Source organism: Entelurus aequoreus, linkage group LG14 (genome assembly GCF_033978785.1).
Source record: "Entelurus aequoreus isolate RoL-2023_Sb linkage group LG14, RoL_Eaeq_v1.1, whole genome shotgun sequence".
Lineage (NCBI taxonomy): Eukaryota > Metazoa > Chordata > Actinopteri > Syngnathiformes > Syngnathidae > Entelurus > Entelurus aequoreus.
The window spans coordinates 58831756-58854255 of NC_084744.1; the positions used below are offsets into that span (position 1 = coordinate 58831756).

Genomic DNA, 22500 nt, shown 5'->3' on the forward strand with positions numbered 1-22500 from the left:
TTAGGACTGGCCTCATAGGCCTCATAGGACTGGCCTCATAGGACTGGCCTCTCCTTAGGACTGGCCTCATAAGACTGGCCTCTCCTTAGGACTGGCCTAATAGGCCTCATAGGACTGACCTCTTCTTAGGACTGGCCTCTCCTTAGGTCTGGCCTCATAGGACTGGCCTCTCCTTAGGACTGGCCTCATAGGACTGGCCTCTCCTTAGGACTGGCCTCTCCTTAGGACTGGCGTGAGCTAATAGTCAGTGGGACGGCACTAAAAGTGCATGAAGGCGTGTGCAAACAAGTCATTGATGTAGTGCAGCATAAACCAGCCAGGACAGGACCTGGTCCAGCAGGACCTGCACAGCCTGATTGGGTTCTAGATGTGCACTTTGATGATGACCTGGGAGTTATGGCCTTATCGCCTACAAAAGTGGATCAATTATGTTTGGGGGAGGAGGGATTTAAGCTTCCTCTTCCAAGCAGTAAATTGTTAGGCAGGCCTCCTTTTAGAGTGCGACTTGTTGCAATTAAACGGAACAATTTGTGTCGCCGCACTCCATGCAATAAAAAGGAAGTAGGAGCGAAAGAACACCATGATTGATATTTGGCCATTACTCTTATTTGTTGCAGGGCCACCACAGAAAGTTTCCCGGGGAATTACGAGCAGGATGTTTGGATGAGATGGGCCAATTACATAGAGAAACTGCCATTTAAAAAAATAAATTACTGTATAAGCTCAACTTTTTTTTCCTACGCTTTGAACCCCGCGGCGAATAAAACGGTGCGGCTAAATTTACGGGTTTTTCTGCGCTGACGGCCGTGGTGTTTTGTATTCAGCAAATAGTTTTCCCAAAACGCATGCGGGGACACTGAGAAGGTGTGTTATTGATACGGCTACAGCAGGGGTCCCCAAACTAGGGCCGGATAATGCCTGGAAGTCCGAAGTAAAAAAAAAAAAAAAAAAATTAATAAATAAATAAAAAAAAAAAAAAAAAAAAAAAAAAAAAAAAAAAAATATATATATATATATATATATATATATATATATATATATATATATATATATATATATATATATATATATATATATATATATATATATATATATATATATATATATAATTTTTTTTAAAAATTATTATTATTATTTGTTATTATTATTATTATTATTTTTAATCAGTCCTTACTAATCCATTTTCTACCTTTACTTTATTAATAAGTATATTTTATTAATAAATATATGGGCACTCTACTTTATTAATAAATATGTGAGCAATCTACTTTATTAACAAGTATATGGAAAAAAATCTACTTTATTAATAAGTATATTTATTAATACGTATATGGGCAATCTATTTGATTAACAAGTATGTGGGAAATCTAGTTTATTAACCAATATATGGGAAATCTACTTTATTAATAAGTATATGGGAAAAGTCTACTTTATTAACAAGTATATGGGAAAAATGTACTTTATTAACAAGTATATGGGAAAAGTCTACTTTATTAACAAGTATATGGGAAAAATGTACTTTATTAACAAGTATATGGGAAATGTACTTTATTAACAAGTATATGGGAAAAATTTACTTTAATAACAAGTATATGAGAAATGTACTTTATTAACAAGTATATGGGAAAAATTTACTTTATTAACAAGTATATGGGAAATGTACTTCATTAACAAGTATATGGGAAATGTACTTCATTAACAAGTGTATGGGAAAAGTCTACTTTATTAACAAGTATATGGGAAAAATTTACTTTAATAACAAGTATATGGGAAATGTACTTTATTAACAAGTATATGGGAAATGTACTTCATTAACAAGTAGATGGGAAAAGTCTATTTTATTAACAAGTATATGGGAAAAATTTACTTTAATAACAAGTATATGAGAAATGTACTTTATTAACAAGTATATGGGAAACATCTACTTTAATAAGTATATGGGAAATATACTTTATTAACAAGTATACAGTGAATCTATTTTATTAACAAGTATATGGGAAATTTACTTTATTAACAAGTATATGGGAAAAATCTACTTCATTGATAAGTATATGGGCAATCTACTTTATTAACAAGTATATGGGAAATCTATTTAAGTATATGGGAAAAATCAATTTTATCAATAAGAATATGGGATAAATCTACTTTATTAATAAGTATTTGGGAAAAATCTATTTTGTTAACAAGTATATGGGAAATCTATTTTATTAATAAGTATATGTGCAATCTAGCACGCTTTAGTACACTGTAAATAGCTGACAGTTATTTACATGGACAGATAACAAAAACACACTTTTAGTAATTCCGTCATGTGAGTGAAAGGTCCCAGCAGGGGGCCATCTGCAGCATACTCCAAACACATAATTAAACACACTTACTTGCTGGCATGATTGAAATTCGCTTAAAAAAAAAGAAAAAGAAAAAGATCCCATTATTTGGACACAAATGCAGTTATATTGTCAAACAGGAAAATGTTTTAAATGTTTTACTTGAATGCACCGCTTGCATTTTCTCACGTCTTGTTGACAGTGTAGTAGGACGTGCACCTTTTGACCAATTCTGCTGTAATATTGCAAATAAGGCGCTGTAACCATAAACATAACTAGTACACAAAAACTAAACAAAACTAAAGAAAAGTAAAAACTACTTTCTATCACCAGTGTTCGGGAAAATGAAAATATGTGATTTTTTCTTAGTGTCAAAAAGTTAAGATTTTGTCTAAGTGTCAAAAAGTCTGGATTTTTTCAAAGTTTCAGAAATTTGGGAATTTTTCTGTGTCAAAAAGTTGGGATTTTTTCCAAGTGTCAAAACATCTGTATTTTTTCTTATTGTCAAAAAGTCTGGATTTTTTCCAAGTGTCAAAAAGTGTACTTGAATTATGTTTCGAATGGAAATATGCACAGCATTTACTTATATGACCAAAATCAAACAACCCTCCCTAATGATGGTGAAAAAAAAATTCCAACCATCACACTTAACACAACCTGCTCACTGAATTTTGTGGACATTATAAAAATGTCCATGCACAGTAAAAAAAAACATTTTTAGTTTTTAGATTAAAATGCGTCCGTTCTCTCTTTTCTGTCTACACACTCAAAAAGTCTGGATTTTTGTGTCAAAAAGTCGGAAATGATTTTGTCAAAAAAAATCGTGATTTTTGTGTCAAAAAGTCGGAAATGATTTTGTCAAAAAATCGTGATTTTTTCTAAGTGTCAAAAAGTCTGGATTTTTTCTAAGTGTCAAAAATTTGGGATTTTTTTTGTGAAAAAGTCTGGATTTTTACTAAGTGACAAAAATTTGTGATTTTTTCTGAGTGACAAAAATTCAGGTTTTTTTCTAAGTGTCAAAAAGTCTGGATTTTTTCCAAGTGTCAAAAATTTGGGATTTTTTTTGTCAAAAGTCTGGATTTTTACTAAGTGTCAACATTTTTTGATTTTACTAAGTTTCAAAAAGTTGGGATTCTTTCTAAGTATCAAAAAGTTGGGATTTTTTCCAAGTGTCAATAAGTGAACTTTAATTATGTTTCGAATTGAAATATGTGCAGCATTTACTTAAATGACCAAACCAAACAACCTTCCCTAATCACAGTGAAGAAGAAAAAAATCCAACCATCACACATAACACAACCTGCTCACTGAACTTTGTGGACATTATAAAAATGTCCATGTACAGTAAAAAAAAACATATTTAGTTTTTAGATCAAAATGCGTCCGTTCTCTCTTTTCTGTCTACACACTCAAAAAGTCTGGATTTTTGTGTCAAAAAGTCGGAAATGATTTTGTCAAAAAATCTTGATTTTTTGTAAGTGTCAAAAAGTCTGGATTTTTTCTAAGTGTCAAAAATTCTGGATTTTTTTTGTCAAAAAGTCTGGATTTTTACTAAGAGTCAAAAAATTGTGATTTTTACTAAATGTCAAAAAGTCTGGATTTTTTCTAAGTGTCAGAAATTCGGGGTTTTTTTGGTCAAAAAGTCAGGACTTTTACTAAGTTTCAAAAAAATTGCATTTTTAATAAATGTCAAAAAGTCTGGATTTTTTTTGTCAAAAAAATTGGGATTTTTTTGTAAGTGTCAAAATTTGGGATTTTTTCTAAATGTCAAAATTCGGGATTTTTTTTGTCAAAAAGTCAGGATTTGTCAGTGTAAAACAAATTTGATTTTTACTAAATTTCAAAAAGTCTGGATTTTCTCAAAGTGTCAGAAAGTCTGGATTTTGTCAAAGTGTCAGAAAGTCGGGATTTTGTCAAAGTGTCAGAAAGTCTGGATTTTTTCTAAGTGTCAAAAAGTCAGAATTTTTTTGGTCAAAAAGGTCAGGATTATTTCTAAGTGTCAAAAAGTCTGGATTTTTTCCTGAGTGTCAAAAAGTCTGGATTTTTTCCAAGTGTCAAAAAGTCTGGATTTTTTGTAAGCGTCAAAAATTCGGGATTTTTTTTGTCAAAAAGTCAGGACTTTTACTAAGTGTCAAAAAATTTTGATTTTTACTAAATGTCAAAAAGTCTGGGTTTTTTCTAAGTGTCAGAAAGTCTGGATTTTTTCTAAGTGTCAAAAAGTCTGGATTTTTTGTAATTGTCAAAAAGTCTGATTTTTTTTGTCAAAAAGTCAGGATTATTTCTAAGTGTCAAAAAGTCTGGATTTTTTCCTATGTGTCAAAAAGTCTGAATTTTTTCCAAGTGTCAAAAAGTCTGGATTTTTTGTAAGCGTCAAAAATTCGGGATTTTTTTTGTCAAAAAGTCAGGACTTTTACTAAGTGTCAAAAAAATTTGATTTTTACTAAATGTCAAAAAGTCTGGGTTTTTTGTAAGTGTCAGAAAGTCTGGATTTTTTCTAAGTGTCAAAAAATCTGGATTTTTTGTAATTGTCAAAAAGTCTGATTTTTTTTGTCAAAAGTCAGAATTTTTTCTAAGTGTCAAAAAGTCTGAATTTTTTCGAAGTTCCAAAAATTCTTGAATTTCTTTGTGTCAAAAAATCGGGATTTTCTTTTGTCCAAAAGTCGGTATTTACCAGACGATAGAGCGCACTGGTATATAAACCGCACCCACTAAAATTTAAGGTGAAAATATTCTCCATGTATTAGCCGCACTGGACTATAAGCCGCAGATATACGTTGTGAAATGAGTTATTTCCACAGAAATATTCTGTAAATATTAATTTAAATACCTTAATTATTTCCAAAATGGTGTCTGTAACACGGCAGTAAAACGGCTGATCGAACAAAACAGAAGTCACTCACATGAAACTAGCTGCGGAAGCTAGCTCTCCAGGGAAAATGGTGCTAGGTAAAAACGTTGTTACTAGTTTTTGAAGCGTCCCGAAGCGTACTTACACGTTCCTGCTGTCCAGCGTGCGGTAGGTACGCGAGCGCGAGCTGTGGGGGGCGCTCTGCAGCGCCGCAATGTCGAAGGCCGCCGTGTCCGCCTCCCCGCCGCCCTCGTCGTCGTAGGTGATGATGTTCTCGCGCACGTCGTCGTCCTCCAGCGGCGACAGGGAGTCCCGCTTCTGACGCCGCAGCGACAAGGACAGGGCGCTCACCGCTGGAAGTTGTAAAAAGGGGGCGGAGGAAGATAGAGAAACATTAGATGTAGCAACTAAACACTTTCCCAGCAGGCCTTGGGGGAGAGGGCGGCCATGTTGGGTCCGCTCTGTAATCCACTTGGACCTCCAGCCAGGCCAATACACGTACTATGTGACTCTTATGTGACTCTTGTTCCGTACTCCCAACACACAAAGTCACTTTTGAGCTGAGGGTGCGGACAAGGAAGCAGATCTAAATGTTCATTTACGTCTGGAGACATGGACACACTTTCTATCACTGCAATAACTGAGGACTGGAGCTTATAATCGCTACTTTTTTCCTACGCTTTGGACCCTGCGGTTTATAAAATATGTATATGTATGTATGTATGTATGTATACATGTATATGTGTGTGTGTGTATGTATACATACACTAAATATATGTGTGTGTGTATATGTATGTGTGTGTGTATGTGTATATATATATATATATATATATATATATATACATACATACATACATACATACATACATACATACATACATACATACACACACATATATACACAGACACATATATATATACACACACACACACATATATATACATATATATATATATATATACATACATACATAATGTGTGTGTGTGTGCGTGTATAAATATGTATGTGTGTGTGTGTATGTATATATAAATGTGTGTGCATGTATATATATATGTGTGTGTATATATATGTGTGTGTGCGTGTATATATATATGTGTATATATATATATACATATATATATATATATATATATATATATATATGTATATATATATATATATATATGTATATGTGTGTATATATATATATATATATATATATATATATATATATATATATATATATATATATATATATATATACGTGTGTGTATGTATATGTGTGTGTGTGTGTATATATATATATATGTATATATATGTATATATATGTATATGTATATATATATATATATATATATATATGTATATAAATGTGTATATACCTGTATATGTATGTGTATATTTGTATATGTCTATATATGTACGTGTGTATATATATATATATATATATATATATATATATATATATATATATATATATATATATATATATATATATATATATATATATACATATATATATATATATACATATATATATATATATATATACATATATATATATATATATATATATATATATATATATATATATATATATATATATATTTATTTGTGTATTTGTATATGTATGTTTTTATATGTATGTGTGTGTATATGTGTATATATGTATATATATATATATATATATATATATATATATATATATATATATATATATATATATATATATACTTATGCATATATATATATATATATATATACTTATGCATATATATATATATATACTTATGCATATATATATATATATTTACAAGTTTATACGATTATTATTGAGATACAAGTATTTTGAGTTAAACACTTGTATGATTATGGTAATTAAACAATAATTATACAAAAATGATGGTTATTAAACAATTGAATAACCATAATTTAATAAAAATGTTAAAAAGTAAAAACAAGAAAAACAAAACAAAAAAAACCTAAAAACAATCAAATAAACAGAAGCTACTACTGCACACTCCTGGCACTTATAAAGCTAACGTTAGCCTCACATGAACAACTAAATATACATTCCTTCATTAAAAAAAGTGCGTGCACTCAAACTTTTACACACTTCTGCACGCACCCGTCGCCACATCAAAACGCCTGGGAAAGCGCCACTGGGCGCGACCGCCACCTTCACGCCACGCTGCGCTCCCTTTGTGGCGGAGCAGGCCTCATCCGGAATGATAATGGCCGCATCAACAAGGCATTCACGCACTGAATGGCAGCGACGAGCACGCTGGCCACCGGCCAACGCCGCCTCAGCACCTTTATTCAATTGTGCGTTTGTCCATTCACGCACAAGTGGAAGGCACACCTGCAATTGTTATTTCAAGCGCGATTAGTGGAGAATAACCCCCATTTTCAAGCTTTTCTTATTATGGATATTAAGCTCGCAGGCACGTAGTGAAGGATAAACGTCCCTGTAGTCTATTTACTTCTCTTTTCATGTGTAGATTCCTTTTTGCTGCCTTTGAAAGGGTAATGACATAACAGCGGGGGAAATGCCTATAAATAGAAATGAACAGGAAGTAGCTTACCCAGGAGCGTAGCCACGCATGCGAGTATGGCCAGCAGGGCGGCGGTGCTGAGCCCGGGTGAAGGCAAGGTGGAATGCTGGGGAAGACACACCGCCTCTCTCTCCCAGTCCCACTCGCCCTCCGCCTGTTTGCCCTTCTCCCCGGTCTTGGCCCCGCCTCGCAGGCAGGGGCAGACCGACACCGTGACCGTGCCGGTGCTGGTCAGACCCGACGTGCCGTCTCTCAGGACCAGCGGCACGTGGAGGGTGAGGGTGGAGGCCGAGGAGCGGGACAGCGGCTGCAGCTGGGAGAGCAGCACCAGGCTGGCGGTGGGACCTGGAGGCGTTTTGGAAGGAAAACGTGCACAAAAAAGCCGGTTAACGTTGAGAAAACTAGAATTGTGCAATTTCCTGGAAATTTGGGAATTTTGGGAAAAGAGGGATTTTTTTGGGGGGAAAACGATTAGGAGCATGAATGAGCTGAATTGGTTGGTGTTGGATTGTGTAAATCAATCAAGAAATGTTGAAGTAGTAACAGTTTTTTAAGATGAGAAATTGTATTATGGAATTCCTGGAAATTTGTTGAACGTAGAAAAATGATAGTTTGACATTTTTCAACTGTTTGAATCAGTTGAAAAATGTGGGGATTGTTGAAGTTTGAAAAATTCATTTCAATTGGAACTTCCTGGAAATTTGGGAATTTTGGGAAAAGCAGGATTTTTTTGGGGAAAATGTTTAGGATTATGAATGAGCTGAATTGGTTGGTGTTGGAATTGTTTGAATCAGTCAAGACATGTTGAAGTAGTAACAGTTTTTTAAGATGAGAAATTGTATTATGGAATTCCTGGAAATTTGTTGAACGTGGAAAAATGATAGTTTGACATTTTTCAACTGTTTGAATCAGTTGAAAAATGTGGGGATTGTTGAAGTTTGAAAAGTTCATTTCAATTGAACTTCCTGGAAATTTGGGAATTTTGGGAAAAGCAGGATTTTTTTGGGGAAAATGTTTAGGAGTATGAATGAGCTGAATTGGTTGGTGTTGGAATTGTTTAAATCGGTCAAGAAATGTTGAAGTAGTAACAGTTTTTTAAGATGAGAAATTGTATTATGGAATTCCTGGAAATTTGTTGAACGTGGAAAAATGATAGTTTGACATTCTTCAACTGTTTGAATTGGTTGAAAAATGTGGGGATTGTTGAAGTTTGAAAAGTTCATTTCAATAGGAAATTCCTGGAAATTTGGGAATTTTGGGAAAAGCAGGATTTTTTTGGGGAAAACGATTAGGAGTATTAATGAGCTGAATTGGTTGGTGTTGGAATTGTTTAAATCGGTCAAGAAATGTTGAAGTAGTAACAGTTTTTTAAGATGAGAAATTGTATTATGGAATTCCTGGAAATTTGTTGAACGTGGAAAAATGATAGTTTGACATTTTTCAACTGTTTGAATCGGTTGAAAAATGTGGGGATTGTTGAAGTTTGAAAAATTCATTTCAATTGGAAATTCCTGGAAATTTGGGAATTTTGGGAAAAGCAGGATTTTTTTGGGGAAAACGATTAGGAGTATTAATGAGCTGAATTGGTTGGTGTTGGAATTGTTTAAATCGGTCAAGAAATGTTGAAGTAGTAACAGTTTTTTAAGATGAGAAATTGTATTATGGAATTCCTGGAAATTTGTTGAACGTGGAAAAATGATAGTTTGACATTTTTCAACTGTTTGAATCGGTTGAAAAATGTGGGGATTGTTGAAGTTTGAAAAATTCATTTCAATTGGAAATTCCTGGAAATTTGGGAATTTTGGGAAAAGCAGGATTTTTTTGGGGAAAACGATTAGGAGTATTAATGAGCTGAATTGGTTGGTGTTGGAATTGTTTAAATCGGTCAAGAAATGTTGAAGTAGTAGCAGTTTTTTAAGATGAGAAATTGTATTATGGAATTCCTGGAAATTTGTTGAATGTGGAAAAATGATAGTTTGACATTTTTCAACTGTTTGAATTGGTTGAAAAATGTGGGGATTGTTGAAGTTTGAAAAATTCATTTCAATTGGAACTTCCTGGAAATTTGGGAATTTTGGGAAAAGCAGGATTTTTTTGGGGAAAATGTTTAGGAGTATGAATGAGCTGAATTGGTTGGTGTTGGAATTGTTTAAATCGGTCAAGAAATGTTGAAGTAGTAACAGTTTTTTAAGATGAGAAATTGTATTATGGAATTCCTGGAAATTTGTTGAACGTGGAAAAATGATAGTTTGACATTTTTCAACTGTTTGAATCGGTTGAAAAATGTGGGGATTGTTGAAGTTTGAAAAATTCATTTCAATTGGAAATTCCTGGAAATTTGGGAATTTTGGGAAAAGCAGGATTTTTTGGGGGAAAATGTTTAGGAGTATGAATGAGCTGAATTGGTTGGTGTTGGAATTGTTTAAATCGGTCAAGAAATGTTGAAGTAGTAACAGTTTTTTAAGATGAGAAATTTTATTAGGGAATTCCTGGAAATTTGTTGAACGTGGAAAAATGATAGTTTGACATTCTTCAACTGTTTGAATTGGTTGAAAAATGTGGGGATTGTTGAAGTTTGAAAAGTTCATTTCAATAGGAAATTCCTGGAAATTTGGGAATTTTGGGAAAAGCAGGATTTTTTTGGGGAAAACGATTAGGAGTATTAATGAGCTGAATTGGTTGGTGTTGGAATTGTTTAAATCGGTCAAGAAATGTTGAAGTAGTAACAGTTTTTTAAGATGAGAAATTGTATTATGGAATTCCTGGAAATTTGTTGAACGTGGAAAAATGATAGTTTGACATTTTTCAACTGTTTGAATCGGTTGAAAAATGTGGGGATTGTTGAAGTTTGAAAAATTCATTTCAATTGGAAATTCCTGGAAATTTGGGAATTTTGGGAAAAGCAGGATTTTTTTGGGGAAAACGATTAGGAGTATTAATGAGCTGAATTGGTTGGTGTTGGAATTGTTTAAATCGGTCAAGAAATGTTGAAGTAGTAACAGTTTTTTAAGATGAGAAATTGTATTATGGAATTCCTGGAAATTTGTTGAACGTGAAAAAATGATAGTTTGACATTTTTCAACTGCTTGAAACAGTTGAAAAATGTGGGGATTGTTGAAGTTTGAAAAATTCATTTCAATTGGAACTTCCTGGAAATTTGGGAATTTTGGGAAAAGCAGGATTTTTTGGGGGAAAATGTTTAGGATTATGAATGAGCTGAATTGGTTGGTGTTGGAATTGTTTAAATCGGTCAAGAAATGTTGAAGTAGTAACAGTTTTTTAAGATGAGAAATTGTATTATGGAATTCCTGGAAATTTGTTGAACGTGGAAAAATGATAGTTTGACATTTTTCAACTGTTTGAATTGGTTGAAAAATGTGGGGATTGTTGAAGTTTGAAAAATTTCATTTCAATAGGAAATCCCTGGAAATTTGGGAATTTTGGGAAAAGCAGGATTTTTTTTGGAAAACGATTAGGAGCATGAATGAGCTGAATTGGTCGGTTTTGGAATTGTTTAAAACGGTCACGAAATGTTGAAGTAGTAACCTTTTTTTAAGATGAGAAATTGTATTATGGAATTCCTGGAAATTTGTCGAACGTGGAAAAATGATAGTTTGACATTTTTCAACCGTTTGAATCGGTTGAAAAATGTGGGAATTGTTGAAGTTTGAAAAATGTCCCATTTATTTCAATTGGAATTTCCTGGAAATGTGGACATTTTTGGGAAAAGCGGGATTTTATGTATGTATGTATGTATATACATGTATATGTATGTATATATATGTATATGTGTATATATATGTATATATATATACTGTATATATATATATATATATATATATATATATATATATATATATATATATATATATATATATATATATACTGTATATATATATATATATATATATGTATATATATATATATATATATATATATATATATATATATATATATATATATATATATATGTATATATATATATATGTATATATATATATATATATATATATATGTATATATATATATATATATATATGTATATATATATATATATATGTATATATATATATATATATGTATATATATATATATATATATATATATATATATATATATATATATATATATATATGTATATATATATATATATATATATGTATATATGTATATATATATATATATATATATATATGTATATATGTATATATATATATATATGTATATATATATATATATATATATATATATATATATATATATATATATATATGTATATATATATATATATATATATATGTATATATATATATATATATATATGTATATATATATATATATATGTATATATATATATATATATGTATATATATATATATATATATATATATATATGTATATATATATATATATATGTATATATATATATATATATATATGTATATATGTATATATATATATATATATGTATATATGTATATATATATATATATGTATATATATATATATATATATATATATATATATATATATATATATATATATATATATATATATATATATATATATATATATATATATATGTATGTATAGTTGTGTTCAAAATAATAGCAGTCCCACATCACTAGCAAGATAAATCACTGTTTTTGTTAGAATTTCAACTTCTACACTGCAAGTAAGTTTCTAGAAGGTTTAGTAAAGGTTTAGAAAACCCAGGGCCGGCCCGTGGCATAGGCCGTATAGGCAAATGCTAAGGGCGCCGTCCATCAGGGGGCGCCACGCCAGTGCCACAAATGTTGGAGAAAAAAAAAAAAAAAAAGTTGGTACTATTATTTCTACATACAAAAAATAATCCCACGTCAATTAAAATGCAAAGTAAAGCCTATTTAATAGAAATATTATTTGTTACAACATTACGCCCCCCTATCCCCCCGCACGGTGCGCCCCCTCCCTTCCCGTATCATGACTCTTACCACATCAAAAAATCAACACAAGATGTCAAAACGGCCAAAACTGTCAGGTGCCCAGGGAAGAAAAAAGAGAAAAGAAGAGGAGAAACGAGAAAAAGACGGAGGTAGCAGGTAGGTAACGTTAGCCTACATGAAATTATTTGTCTGTTACAGAATGTGATTGTAACCTGGCTTTAAGCTAATGTTACATGATCCGGCAATTGCTAATCAATAAATAGCTAGTTCTGTTTTAACGTCGGGTTAATATTGTGGAGGGGGCTAAATTGTTATGGAAAATAATAATGTAACGTTAGGTAATTACAGTACTCCCTGGTGTACAGTCATTTGTAAGTCATTCTAGTTAATGCAATATTAAAAAGCACAAATAGAGAACTCTGTAGGATCCCCTTTTTTTGTAATATAGTTGTTAAAGTCATACTGGTTTGATATCTTGTCTTGTGCAGTGCCTTATTTATATTGTATTTTTAATTTATTTTACGCAACTTGTTGACACGTTTTATTTTGTGTTTATGTATGTAAAAAATATTGTATTTCTGTTAATTTTTTATTTTTTTGTATTCATTTATTCATATTTTTTAAAAATCTTGTTAACTATTCTGATTGTTAATTTGCTTTTTTAAGTAAAAAAAAAAAGGTCAAAGACAAAGCTATTCGGTTTCTTGTGAGTATATACACTTCACTGCCGAAAATCTTGCCTAGAGCGCCAGATTGGTTAGGGCCGGGCCTGAGAAAACCAACAGACCCAACAGGAATGATGTGCATGCTGCTGATTCTGTGAAACTGAATCATTTACTGAAAGGGTCGTGTTCAAAAAAATAGCAGTGCTGCGTTCCATAAGTGACATCATTGATTATGTGTAAAAAAAAAATATGGTAAACAAGTGGCTCTTATATACTGGAAGAAGTCATGTTGCCGTATGCTCAAGAGGAAATGCTCTTAAAATGGGTGTTTCTATAAGACAATGACCCCAAACACACCAGCAAGCGAGCAAAATCCTGGTTCCAGACGTACAGAATTCAAGTAATGGAGTGGCCAGCACAATCCCCGGACCTTAATCCCGTTGAAAACTTGTGGGCTGACATCAAGAATGCTGTTCATGAGGCAAAACCAAAAAATGCAGAGGAATTGTGGAACGTAGTACAATTGTCCCGGGCTGCAATACCTGTGGACTCCATGTGCCACAGATGTGAAGCAGTTATCAGAAACCGTGGTTATGCAACTAAATTATAGTTAATAATTCTAAGGAAAGTTGAATCGGCAAGCCTTTCTTAGTTTATACAGTACATTTGAGTTTTGTAAAGAAAGATGTCAACACTGCTATTTTCTTGTTTTATATTTCTTGACTTTCTGTAAAATATTGTCAAATTGAATTACTTTTTTCCAACTTTCTGGCTTTGAAATAGAATGTGCAGTCTCTCCAATGCATTTGTGTTCATTAAAATACAATTTATTTGAAGAATTTTGAGGTTTACACAGCTTTTTAAACACACTGCTATTATTATGAACATAACTGTATAAATACTGTATATATATGTATATATGTATATGTATATACACTACCGTTCAAAAGTTTGGGGTCACCCAAACAATTTAGTGGAATGGCCTTCATTTCTAAGAACAAGAATAGACTGTCGAGTTTCAGAAGTTCTCTTTTTCTGGCCATTTTGAGCGTTTAATTGACCCCACAAATGTGATGCTCCAGAAACTCAATCTGCTCAAAGGAAGGTCAGGGGCCGTACTTATCAAGCTTCTTAGAATTACTCCTAAGAAGTCTGCCAAGAGTTGACTTAAGAGTAAATAAATTCTTCGCTGAAAGCTGCACTTAAAAATTAGTTATCAAGCGTCTTACTCACACTTTCAGCGAAGTGTAGGACTGAATCTTAAGTGTCACACTCAGAGCTGAATTACGACATTACTATGTGCCGTAAACGCAATTTTAGGTGACGTCATTTCTGTGTCCATAGAAATGACCAATCACGGAAGGGAATCCGTTGTCTAAGAATAAAGAAATATCTTGGAAATATTTAAGTGGACAATGGGAGTGTATATTTTGACAATAAACTACAAAATAATACAAAACAAACTAGTCCCCGTCGGCACTCACGCTACCGCTCCCTCTCTTCTATCGCCCACACACTCACTGACGTCACTCACCTCACGGCCACACACATACGCTACTGTCATAACATTTTCTTTCCAATTCATTAATTAGGCAACTAATTTGAAACTGGTGTGGGTGGCTCTATATATACTAGCCCACTGCAGACACATGCAGAAATCAACAAGGAATCGAAAAGTATTAAATCTGTGACAAAAATAATATCCGCTCTGTCTAAATGATACCGTTTGATCAGCTGCTCGTCATCAAACAAATCCAGGACATCATTCCGCTCCCTGAATGTTCGCGCACGTCTCTCTCGCCTCAGTGCCATCCCCTGCTGGCAACTCCTAACCACTTAAGACACCTCTGAAGGTCTCTTAAATATCGTGGAGAGTAGGAGTGATTCTTAGACTTAAGAACGTTGATAAAAAGCTTTTATTCTTAAGTTTGAGAGTAGGACTAAATTTCGCAAATTCTCAGGACTTAAGTGTAAAATGGCACTCTAAGAAGCTTGATAAGTACGGCCCCAGTTTTGTAACTTCTGTAACAAGCTAAAGTGTTTTCAGATGTGTGAACATGATTGCACAAGGGTTTCTAATCATCAATTAGCCTTCTGAGCCAATGAGCAAACACATTGTACCATTAGAACACTGGAGTGATAGTTGCTGGAAATGGGCCTCTATACACCTATGTAGATATTGCACCAAAAAGCAGACATTTGCAGCTAGAATAGTCATTTACCACATTAGCAATGTATAGAGTGTATTTCTTTAAAGTGAAGACTAGTTTAAAGTTATCTTCATTGAAAAGTACAGTGCTTTTCCTTCAAAAATAAGGACATTTCAATGTGACCCCAAACTTTTGAACGGTAGTGTATATATATGTGTATATATATATGTGTATATATATATATATATATATATATATATATATATATATATATATATATATATATATACGTACTTTACATGCAGTCAACTTTTGGCCCTCGACCACATTTTTTTCAGCCCATTGCGGCCCCCGTGTCAAAAAGTTTGGACACCCCTGATGTAGATACTGGCTTTCATAATGTAAAGAGCTTTGAGTCTCCGGAGAAAAAGCGCTACATAAATATCATTGGCAGTAGCATGTGTTGACATGGAAGAGTCAAACAAGAGTGTTGCAAAGTGAAGGTGTGTAGACCGAGGACGGCGGGCAAGAAAAATGTGATCTTTAAAATCTAGCAAACACTTTTGTCTGCTAAGGGCAGGAAAGAAAGAGAATGAAGACAAATGGAGAAAAAGGGCAAGATGGAGTACTTACCACCACTGTCCCTCACGCTGAAGTTGAGGGCGGTGCCGGACTCCGGGGGGATGCTGAAAAACACGGAGCTGTCATTCCCGCCCTCATCTCTATCAATCGCCCGCAACACCTGCACCACCTGGAAGCCAGAGATAGAGCAGGAGGCAGGGCGCAAAAGTGCGGCAAGGTCGCCGGATGAGAGGGAGAGGAAAAAAGAAAGAAGTGAGTAACGAGAGAAAGACACACTGAGTGCTTTTAGCCAGCAATAAGCCATTAGCGGGCGTCAGCAGGAAGCAAAACAAGTCAAACAATTAGTATAGCGACACACGCGGCCCATAAATAACTGGCGGACATGAATACCCTCGCGCAAATAGGCCGCTACACGCCTTTCAATTTGCGGAGAGCGTTTGCACGACTAGTCTATAGCGGCGGCAGCAACGGAATGAATGGGGAAGCATCTCTTACAAGCTTGTTCATTTCTAATGGAAAAACTGTGGTCATTACTCAGAGATGCGGGCCGCCCCTGCTCGTGGGTTTATTTGAGGCCTGGAGTCGGCTCTCTTGGTTGCTTTGTTGGGTCTGCTCCCGTCTCTGGCGCTCTGGAGCGTCATGCCGTGAGTTGCCTTTAAATAGACCCCCCCTTTTAGACCAGTGTCAGGTTCAAACACTGATGACATTTATTAAACAGACAAGAAGCAAGGAATCGTGCAGAGACAGAGTCAAATTTGGCTCAATGAGGAGAACGCATGGAGCTGCGCACTTAGTCACAGTCGCGCCCTACGCTCTAAGGTACAGCTCCCGTGTCCCTCTATTTATTCAGGAGTTCCCCAGTCAACATCACTGAGGCCGCGTCTAAAAGGAGTGGTCACACATGTCATGCAAAGCCGCTCCAGTACGCACAATACGTGACGGAATGTGCTGGGGCCGTGTGATTGCATTGTCTCTGTTTCGGGGGGGGGGGGGGGGTCTGAAGGTGGAATGGTTTGAAGAGGTTGATAAATGTGGGAATTGTGCAACTTGGGAAAAATGTCCCATTGATTTCAATGGGAACTTCCTAGAAATTTGGGAATTTAAGGAGAAGCGGGATTTTTTTTTAGGAAAATGATTAGGAGCATGAATGAGCTGAATTGGTTGGTGTTGGAATTGTTTGAATCGGAAAAGAAATGTTGACATAGTAACAGTTTTTTAATTGAGAAATTGTATTATGGAATCCCTGGAATTTCGGGAAAACCGGGAATGTTTGAAATGCATGAAATGTATGAAATGTATGAAATGTATGAAACATGTTTTGACAGTGAAACGGTTGAAATGGGATGAAAAAAAGGAAAAGGAATAGTCAAACGAAAAAGGTTGGAAATAGGGTTAGAAAAAAACTGGAATTCCTGGAAATTTGTTGAACGTGGAAAAATGATAGTTTGACATTTTTCAACCGTTTGAATTGGTTGAAAAATGTGGGAATAGTTGAACTTTGAAAAATGTCCCATTCATTTCAATTGGAACTTCCTGGAAACTTGGGAATTTTGGGAAAAGCGGGATTTTTTTGAAAATGATTAGGAGCATGAATGAGCTGAATTGGTTGGTGTCGGAATTGTTTAAATCGATCAAGAAATGTGGACGTAGTAATAATTTTTTCCATCCATCCATCCATTTTCTACCGCTTGTCTCTTTTGAATTAAGAAATTGTATTATGGAAAAAAATGGAATTCCTGGAAATTTGTTGAACGTGTAAAAATTATAGTTTGACATTTTTCAACCGTTTGAATCGGTTGAAAAATGTGGAAATAGTTTAACTTTGAAAAATGTCCCATTCATTTCAATTGGAACTTCTTGGAAATTTGGGAATTTTGGGAAAAGCGGGATTTTTTGGGGAAATTGATTAGGAGCACGAATGAGCTGAATTGGTTGGTGTTGGAATTGTTTAAATCGGTCAAGAAATGTTGACGTAGAAACTGTTTTTTTAATTGAGAAATTGTATTATGGAATTCCTGGAATTTCGGGAAAACCGGAAATGTTTCTAGTTCCCGACTATGAAAAATGTTTTAACAGTGAAACGGTTGAAATGTGATTAAAAAAAGGAAAAGGAATAGTCAAACGAAAAAGGTTGGAAATAGGGTTAGAAAAAATTTTTAATTCCTGGAAATTTTTTGAACGTGGAAAAATGATAGTTTGACATTTTTCAACCGTTTGAATCGGTTGAAAAATGTGGGAATAGTTGAACTTTGAAAAATGTCCCAATCATTTCAATTGGAACTTCCTGGAAATTTGGGGAATTTTGGGAAAAGCGGGATTTTTTGAAAATGATTCGGAGCATGAATGAGCTGAATTGGTTGGTGTTGGAATTGTTTAAATCGGTCAAGAAATGTTGACATAGTAACAGTTTTTTAATTGAGAAATTGTATTCTGGAATTCCTGGAATTTCGGGAAAACTGGAAATGTTTGAAATGTATGAAAAATGTTTTGACAGTGAAACGGTTGATATGGGATGAAAAAAAGGAAAAGGAATAGTCAAACGAAAAAGGTTGGAAATAGGGTTAGAAAAAAACTGGAATTCCTGGAAATTTGTTGAACATGGAAAAATGATAGTGTGACATTTTTCAACCGTTTGAATCGGTTAAAAATTTGTGGGAATAGTTTAACTTTGAAAAATGTCCCAATCATTTCAAATGGAACTTCCTGGAAATTTTGGGAAAAGCGGGATTTTTTTGAAAATGATTAGGAGCATGAATGAGCTGAATTGGTTGGTGTTGGAATTGTTTAAATCGGTCAAGAAATGTGGACATAGTAATCGTTTTTTAATTGAGAAATTGTATTGTGGAAAAAACTGGAATTCCTGGAAATTTGTTGAATGTGGAAAAATTATAGTTTGACAATTTTCAACCGTTTGAATCGGTTGAAAAATGTGGGAATTGTTGAACTTTGAAAAATGTCCCATTCATTTCCATTGGAACTTCCTGGAAATTTGGGAATTTAAGGAGAAGCGGGATTTTTTTTAGGAAAATGATTAGGAGCATGAATGAGCTGAATTGGTTGGTGTTGGAATTGTTTAAATTGGTCAAGAAATGTTGACAAAGTAACAGTTTTTTAATTGAGAAATTGTATTATGGAATTCCTGGAATTTTGGGAAAACCTGAAATGTTTGAAGTGTATGAAATGTATGAAAAATGTTTTGACAGTGAAACGGTTGAAATGGGATGAAAAAAGGGAAAAGGAATAGTCAAACGAAAAAGGTTGGAAATAGGGTTAGAAAAAAACTGGAATTCCTGGAAATTTGTTGAACGTGGAAAAATTATAGTTTGAAATTTTCAACCGTTTGAATCGGTTAAAAATTTGTGGGAATAGTTGAACTTTGAAAAATGTCCCATTCATTTCAAATGGAACTTCCTGGAAATTTGGGAATTTTGGGAAAAGCGGGATTTTTATGAAAATGATTAGGAGCATGAATGAGCTGAATTGGTTGGTGTTGGAATTGTTTAAATCGGTCAAGAAATGTTGACGTAGAAACCGTTTTTTTAATTGACAAATTGTATTATAGAATTCCTGGAATTTCGGGAAAACCGGAAATGTTTCTCGTTCTCGACTATGAAAAATGTTTTGACAGTGAAACGGTTGAAATGTGATGAAAAAAAAGGAAAATGAATAGTCAAACGAATAAGGTTGGAAATAGAGTTAGAAAACAACTGGAATTCCTGGAAATTTGTTGAACGTGGAAAAATTATAGTTTGACATTTTTCAACCGTTTGAATCGGTTGAAAAATGTGAAAATAGTTTAATTTTGAAAAATGTCCCATTCATTTCAATTGGAACTTCCTGGAAATTTGGGAATTTTGGGAAAAGCGGGATTTTTTTGGGAAAATGATTAGCAGCATGAATGAGCTGAATTGGTTGGTGTTGGAATTGTTTAAATCGGTCAAGAAATGTTGACGTAGAAACTGTTTTTTTAATTGAGAAATTGTAGTATGGAATTCCTGGAATTTCGGGAAAACCGGAAATGTTTCTCGTTCTCGACTATGAAAAATATTTTGACAGTGAAACGGTTGAAATGTGATGAAAAAAAAGGAAAAGGAATAGTCAAATGAAAAAGGTTGGAAATAGGGTTAGAAAAAAACTGGAATTCCTGGAAATTTGTTGAACGTGGAAAAAATTATAGTTTGACATTTTTCAACCGTTTCAACTTTGAAAAATGTCCACTTCATTTCAATTGGAACTTCCTGGAAATTTGTGAATTTTGGGAAAAGCGGGATTTTTTTTGGAAAATGATTAGGAGCATGAATGAGCTGAATTGGTTGGTGTTGGAATTGTTTAAATCGGTCAAGAAATGTTGACGTAGAAACTGTTTTTTTAATTGAGAAATTGTAGTATGGAATTCCTGGAATTTCGGGAAAACCGGAAATGTTTCTCGTTCTCGACTATGAAAAATATTTTGACAGTGAAACGGTTGAAATGTGATGAAAAAAAAGGAAAAGAAATAGTCAAATGAAAAAGGTTGGAAATAGGGTTACAAAAAAACTGGAATTCCTGGAAATTTGTTGAACGTGGAAAAAATTATAGTTTGACATTTTTCAACCGTTTCAACTTTGAAAAATGTCCACTTCATTTCAATTGGAACTTCCTGGAAATTTGTGAATTTTGGGAAAAGCGGGATTTTTTTTGGAAAATGATTAGGAGCATGAATGAGCTGAATTGGTTGGTGTTGGAATTGTTTAAATCGGTCAAGAAATGTTGACGTAGAAACCAATTTTTTAACTGAGAAATTGTATTATGGAATTCCTGGAATTTCGGGAAAACCGGAAATGTTTCTCGTTCTCGACTATGAAAAATGTATTGACAGTGAAACGGTTGAAATGTGATGAAAAAAAAGGAAAAGGAATAGTCAAATGAAAAAGGTTTGAAATAGGGTTAGAAAAAAACTGGAATTCCTGGAAATTTGTTGAACGTGGAAAAAATTATAGTTTGACATTTTTCAACCGTTTGAATCGGTTGAAAAATGTGGGAATTGTTGAATTTTGAAAAATGTCCCATTCATTTCCATTGGAACTTCCTGGAAATTTGGGAATTTAAGGAGAAGCAGGATTTTTTTTTGAAAATGATTAGGAGCACGAATGAGCTGAATTGGTTGGTGTTGGAATTGTTTAAATCGATCAAGAAATGTTGACGTAGAAACCGTTTTTTTTAAATTGAGAAATTGTATTATGGAATTCCTGGAATTTCGGGAAAACCGGAAATGTTTCTCGTTCTCGACTATGAAAAATGTTTTGACAGTGAAACGGTTGAAATGTGATGAAAAAAAAGGAAAAGGAATAGTCAAACGAAAAAGGTTGGAAATAGGGTTAGAAAAAAACTGGAATTCCTGGAAATTTGTTGAACGTGGAAAAATGATAGTTTGACAATTTTGAACCGTTTGAATCGGTTGAAAAATGTGGGGATAGTTGAACTTTGAAAAATGTCCCAATCATTTTAAATGGAATTTCCTGGAAATTTGGGGAATTTTGGGAAAAGCGGGATTTTTTTGAAAATGATTAGGAGCATGAATGAGCTGAATTGGTTGGTGTTGGAATTGTTTAAATCGGTCAAGAAATGTTGACGTAGAAACCGTTTTTTTTAATTGAGAAATTGTATTATGGAATTCCTGGAATTTCGGGAAAACCGGAAATGTTTCTAGTTTTCGACTATGGAAAATGTTTTCACAGTGAAACGGTTGAAATGGGATGAAAAAAAGGAAAAGGAATAGTCAAACGAAAAAGGTTGGAAGTGGGGTTAGAAAAAACGGGAATTCCTGGAAAAATTATAGTTTGACATTTTTCAACCGATTCAAACAGTTGAAAAATGAGGAGAACGCATGGAGCTGCGCACTTAGTCACAGTCTCTAAAAGGAGTGGTCACGCATACCATGCAAAGCAGCTCAAGTACGCACAATACGTGACGGAATGTGCTGGGGCCTTGTGATTTGCCTCGTCTCTGCTTCGTCCGCGTGCTGTCGTCTTATCTTCGTTGAGGTCCTTGAACTCCTTGGCTGTTAGCGGGCTAAAACCAAGGGGTCCCCACATCTGCAGTCCCCTCCAAGGTTTCTCATTGTAATCCCATTGGGTTGAGTTTTTCCTTGCCCTGATGTGGGATCTGAGCCCAGGATGTTGTTGTGGCTTGTGCAGCCCTTTGAGACACTCGTGATTTAGTGATTGATTGATTGATTGAGTTGCTGTGTGGGAATATCGGAACGTGTTGTGACTGGGTGGAGTCGGCTCTCTTGGTTGCTTTGTTGGGTCTGCTCCTGTCGCTGGCCATGCTTCCACCCCCCCCCAGCAGACCATGGCGTGGAACACGAATAAATGACTGGCTGACATAGACAATAGTCTCGCACAAATAGGCCGCTATACGCCTTTCAATTTGCGGAGAGGGTTTGCACGACTAGTCGGTGCCAACGGAATGAACGGGAAAGCGTTT

At 34.0% G+C, this 22500-nt stretch overlaps 1 protein-coding gene across 1 annotated transcript in view; it reads right to left on the minus strand.

Annotated features, from left to right (window-relative positions):
* The window catches only part of LOC133664306 (uncharacterized), a 59108-nt gene that overhangs the window by 11252 nt on the left and 25356 nt on the right, over positions 1–22500 (minus strand). Inside the window, exons 9-11 of the mRNA XM_062068814.1 lie at positions 16084–16201; positions 7741–8055; positions 5321–5528 (exon numbers count right to left, since the gene is read on the minus strand). Of these exons, the coding sequence (XP_061924798.1) occupies positions 5321–5528; positions 7741–8055; positions 16084–16201 (641 nt within the window). The remainder of the gene's footprint in view (positions 1–5320; positions 5529–7740; positions 8056–16083; positions 16202–22500) is intronic.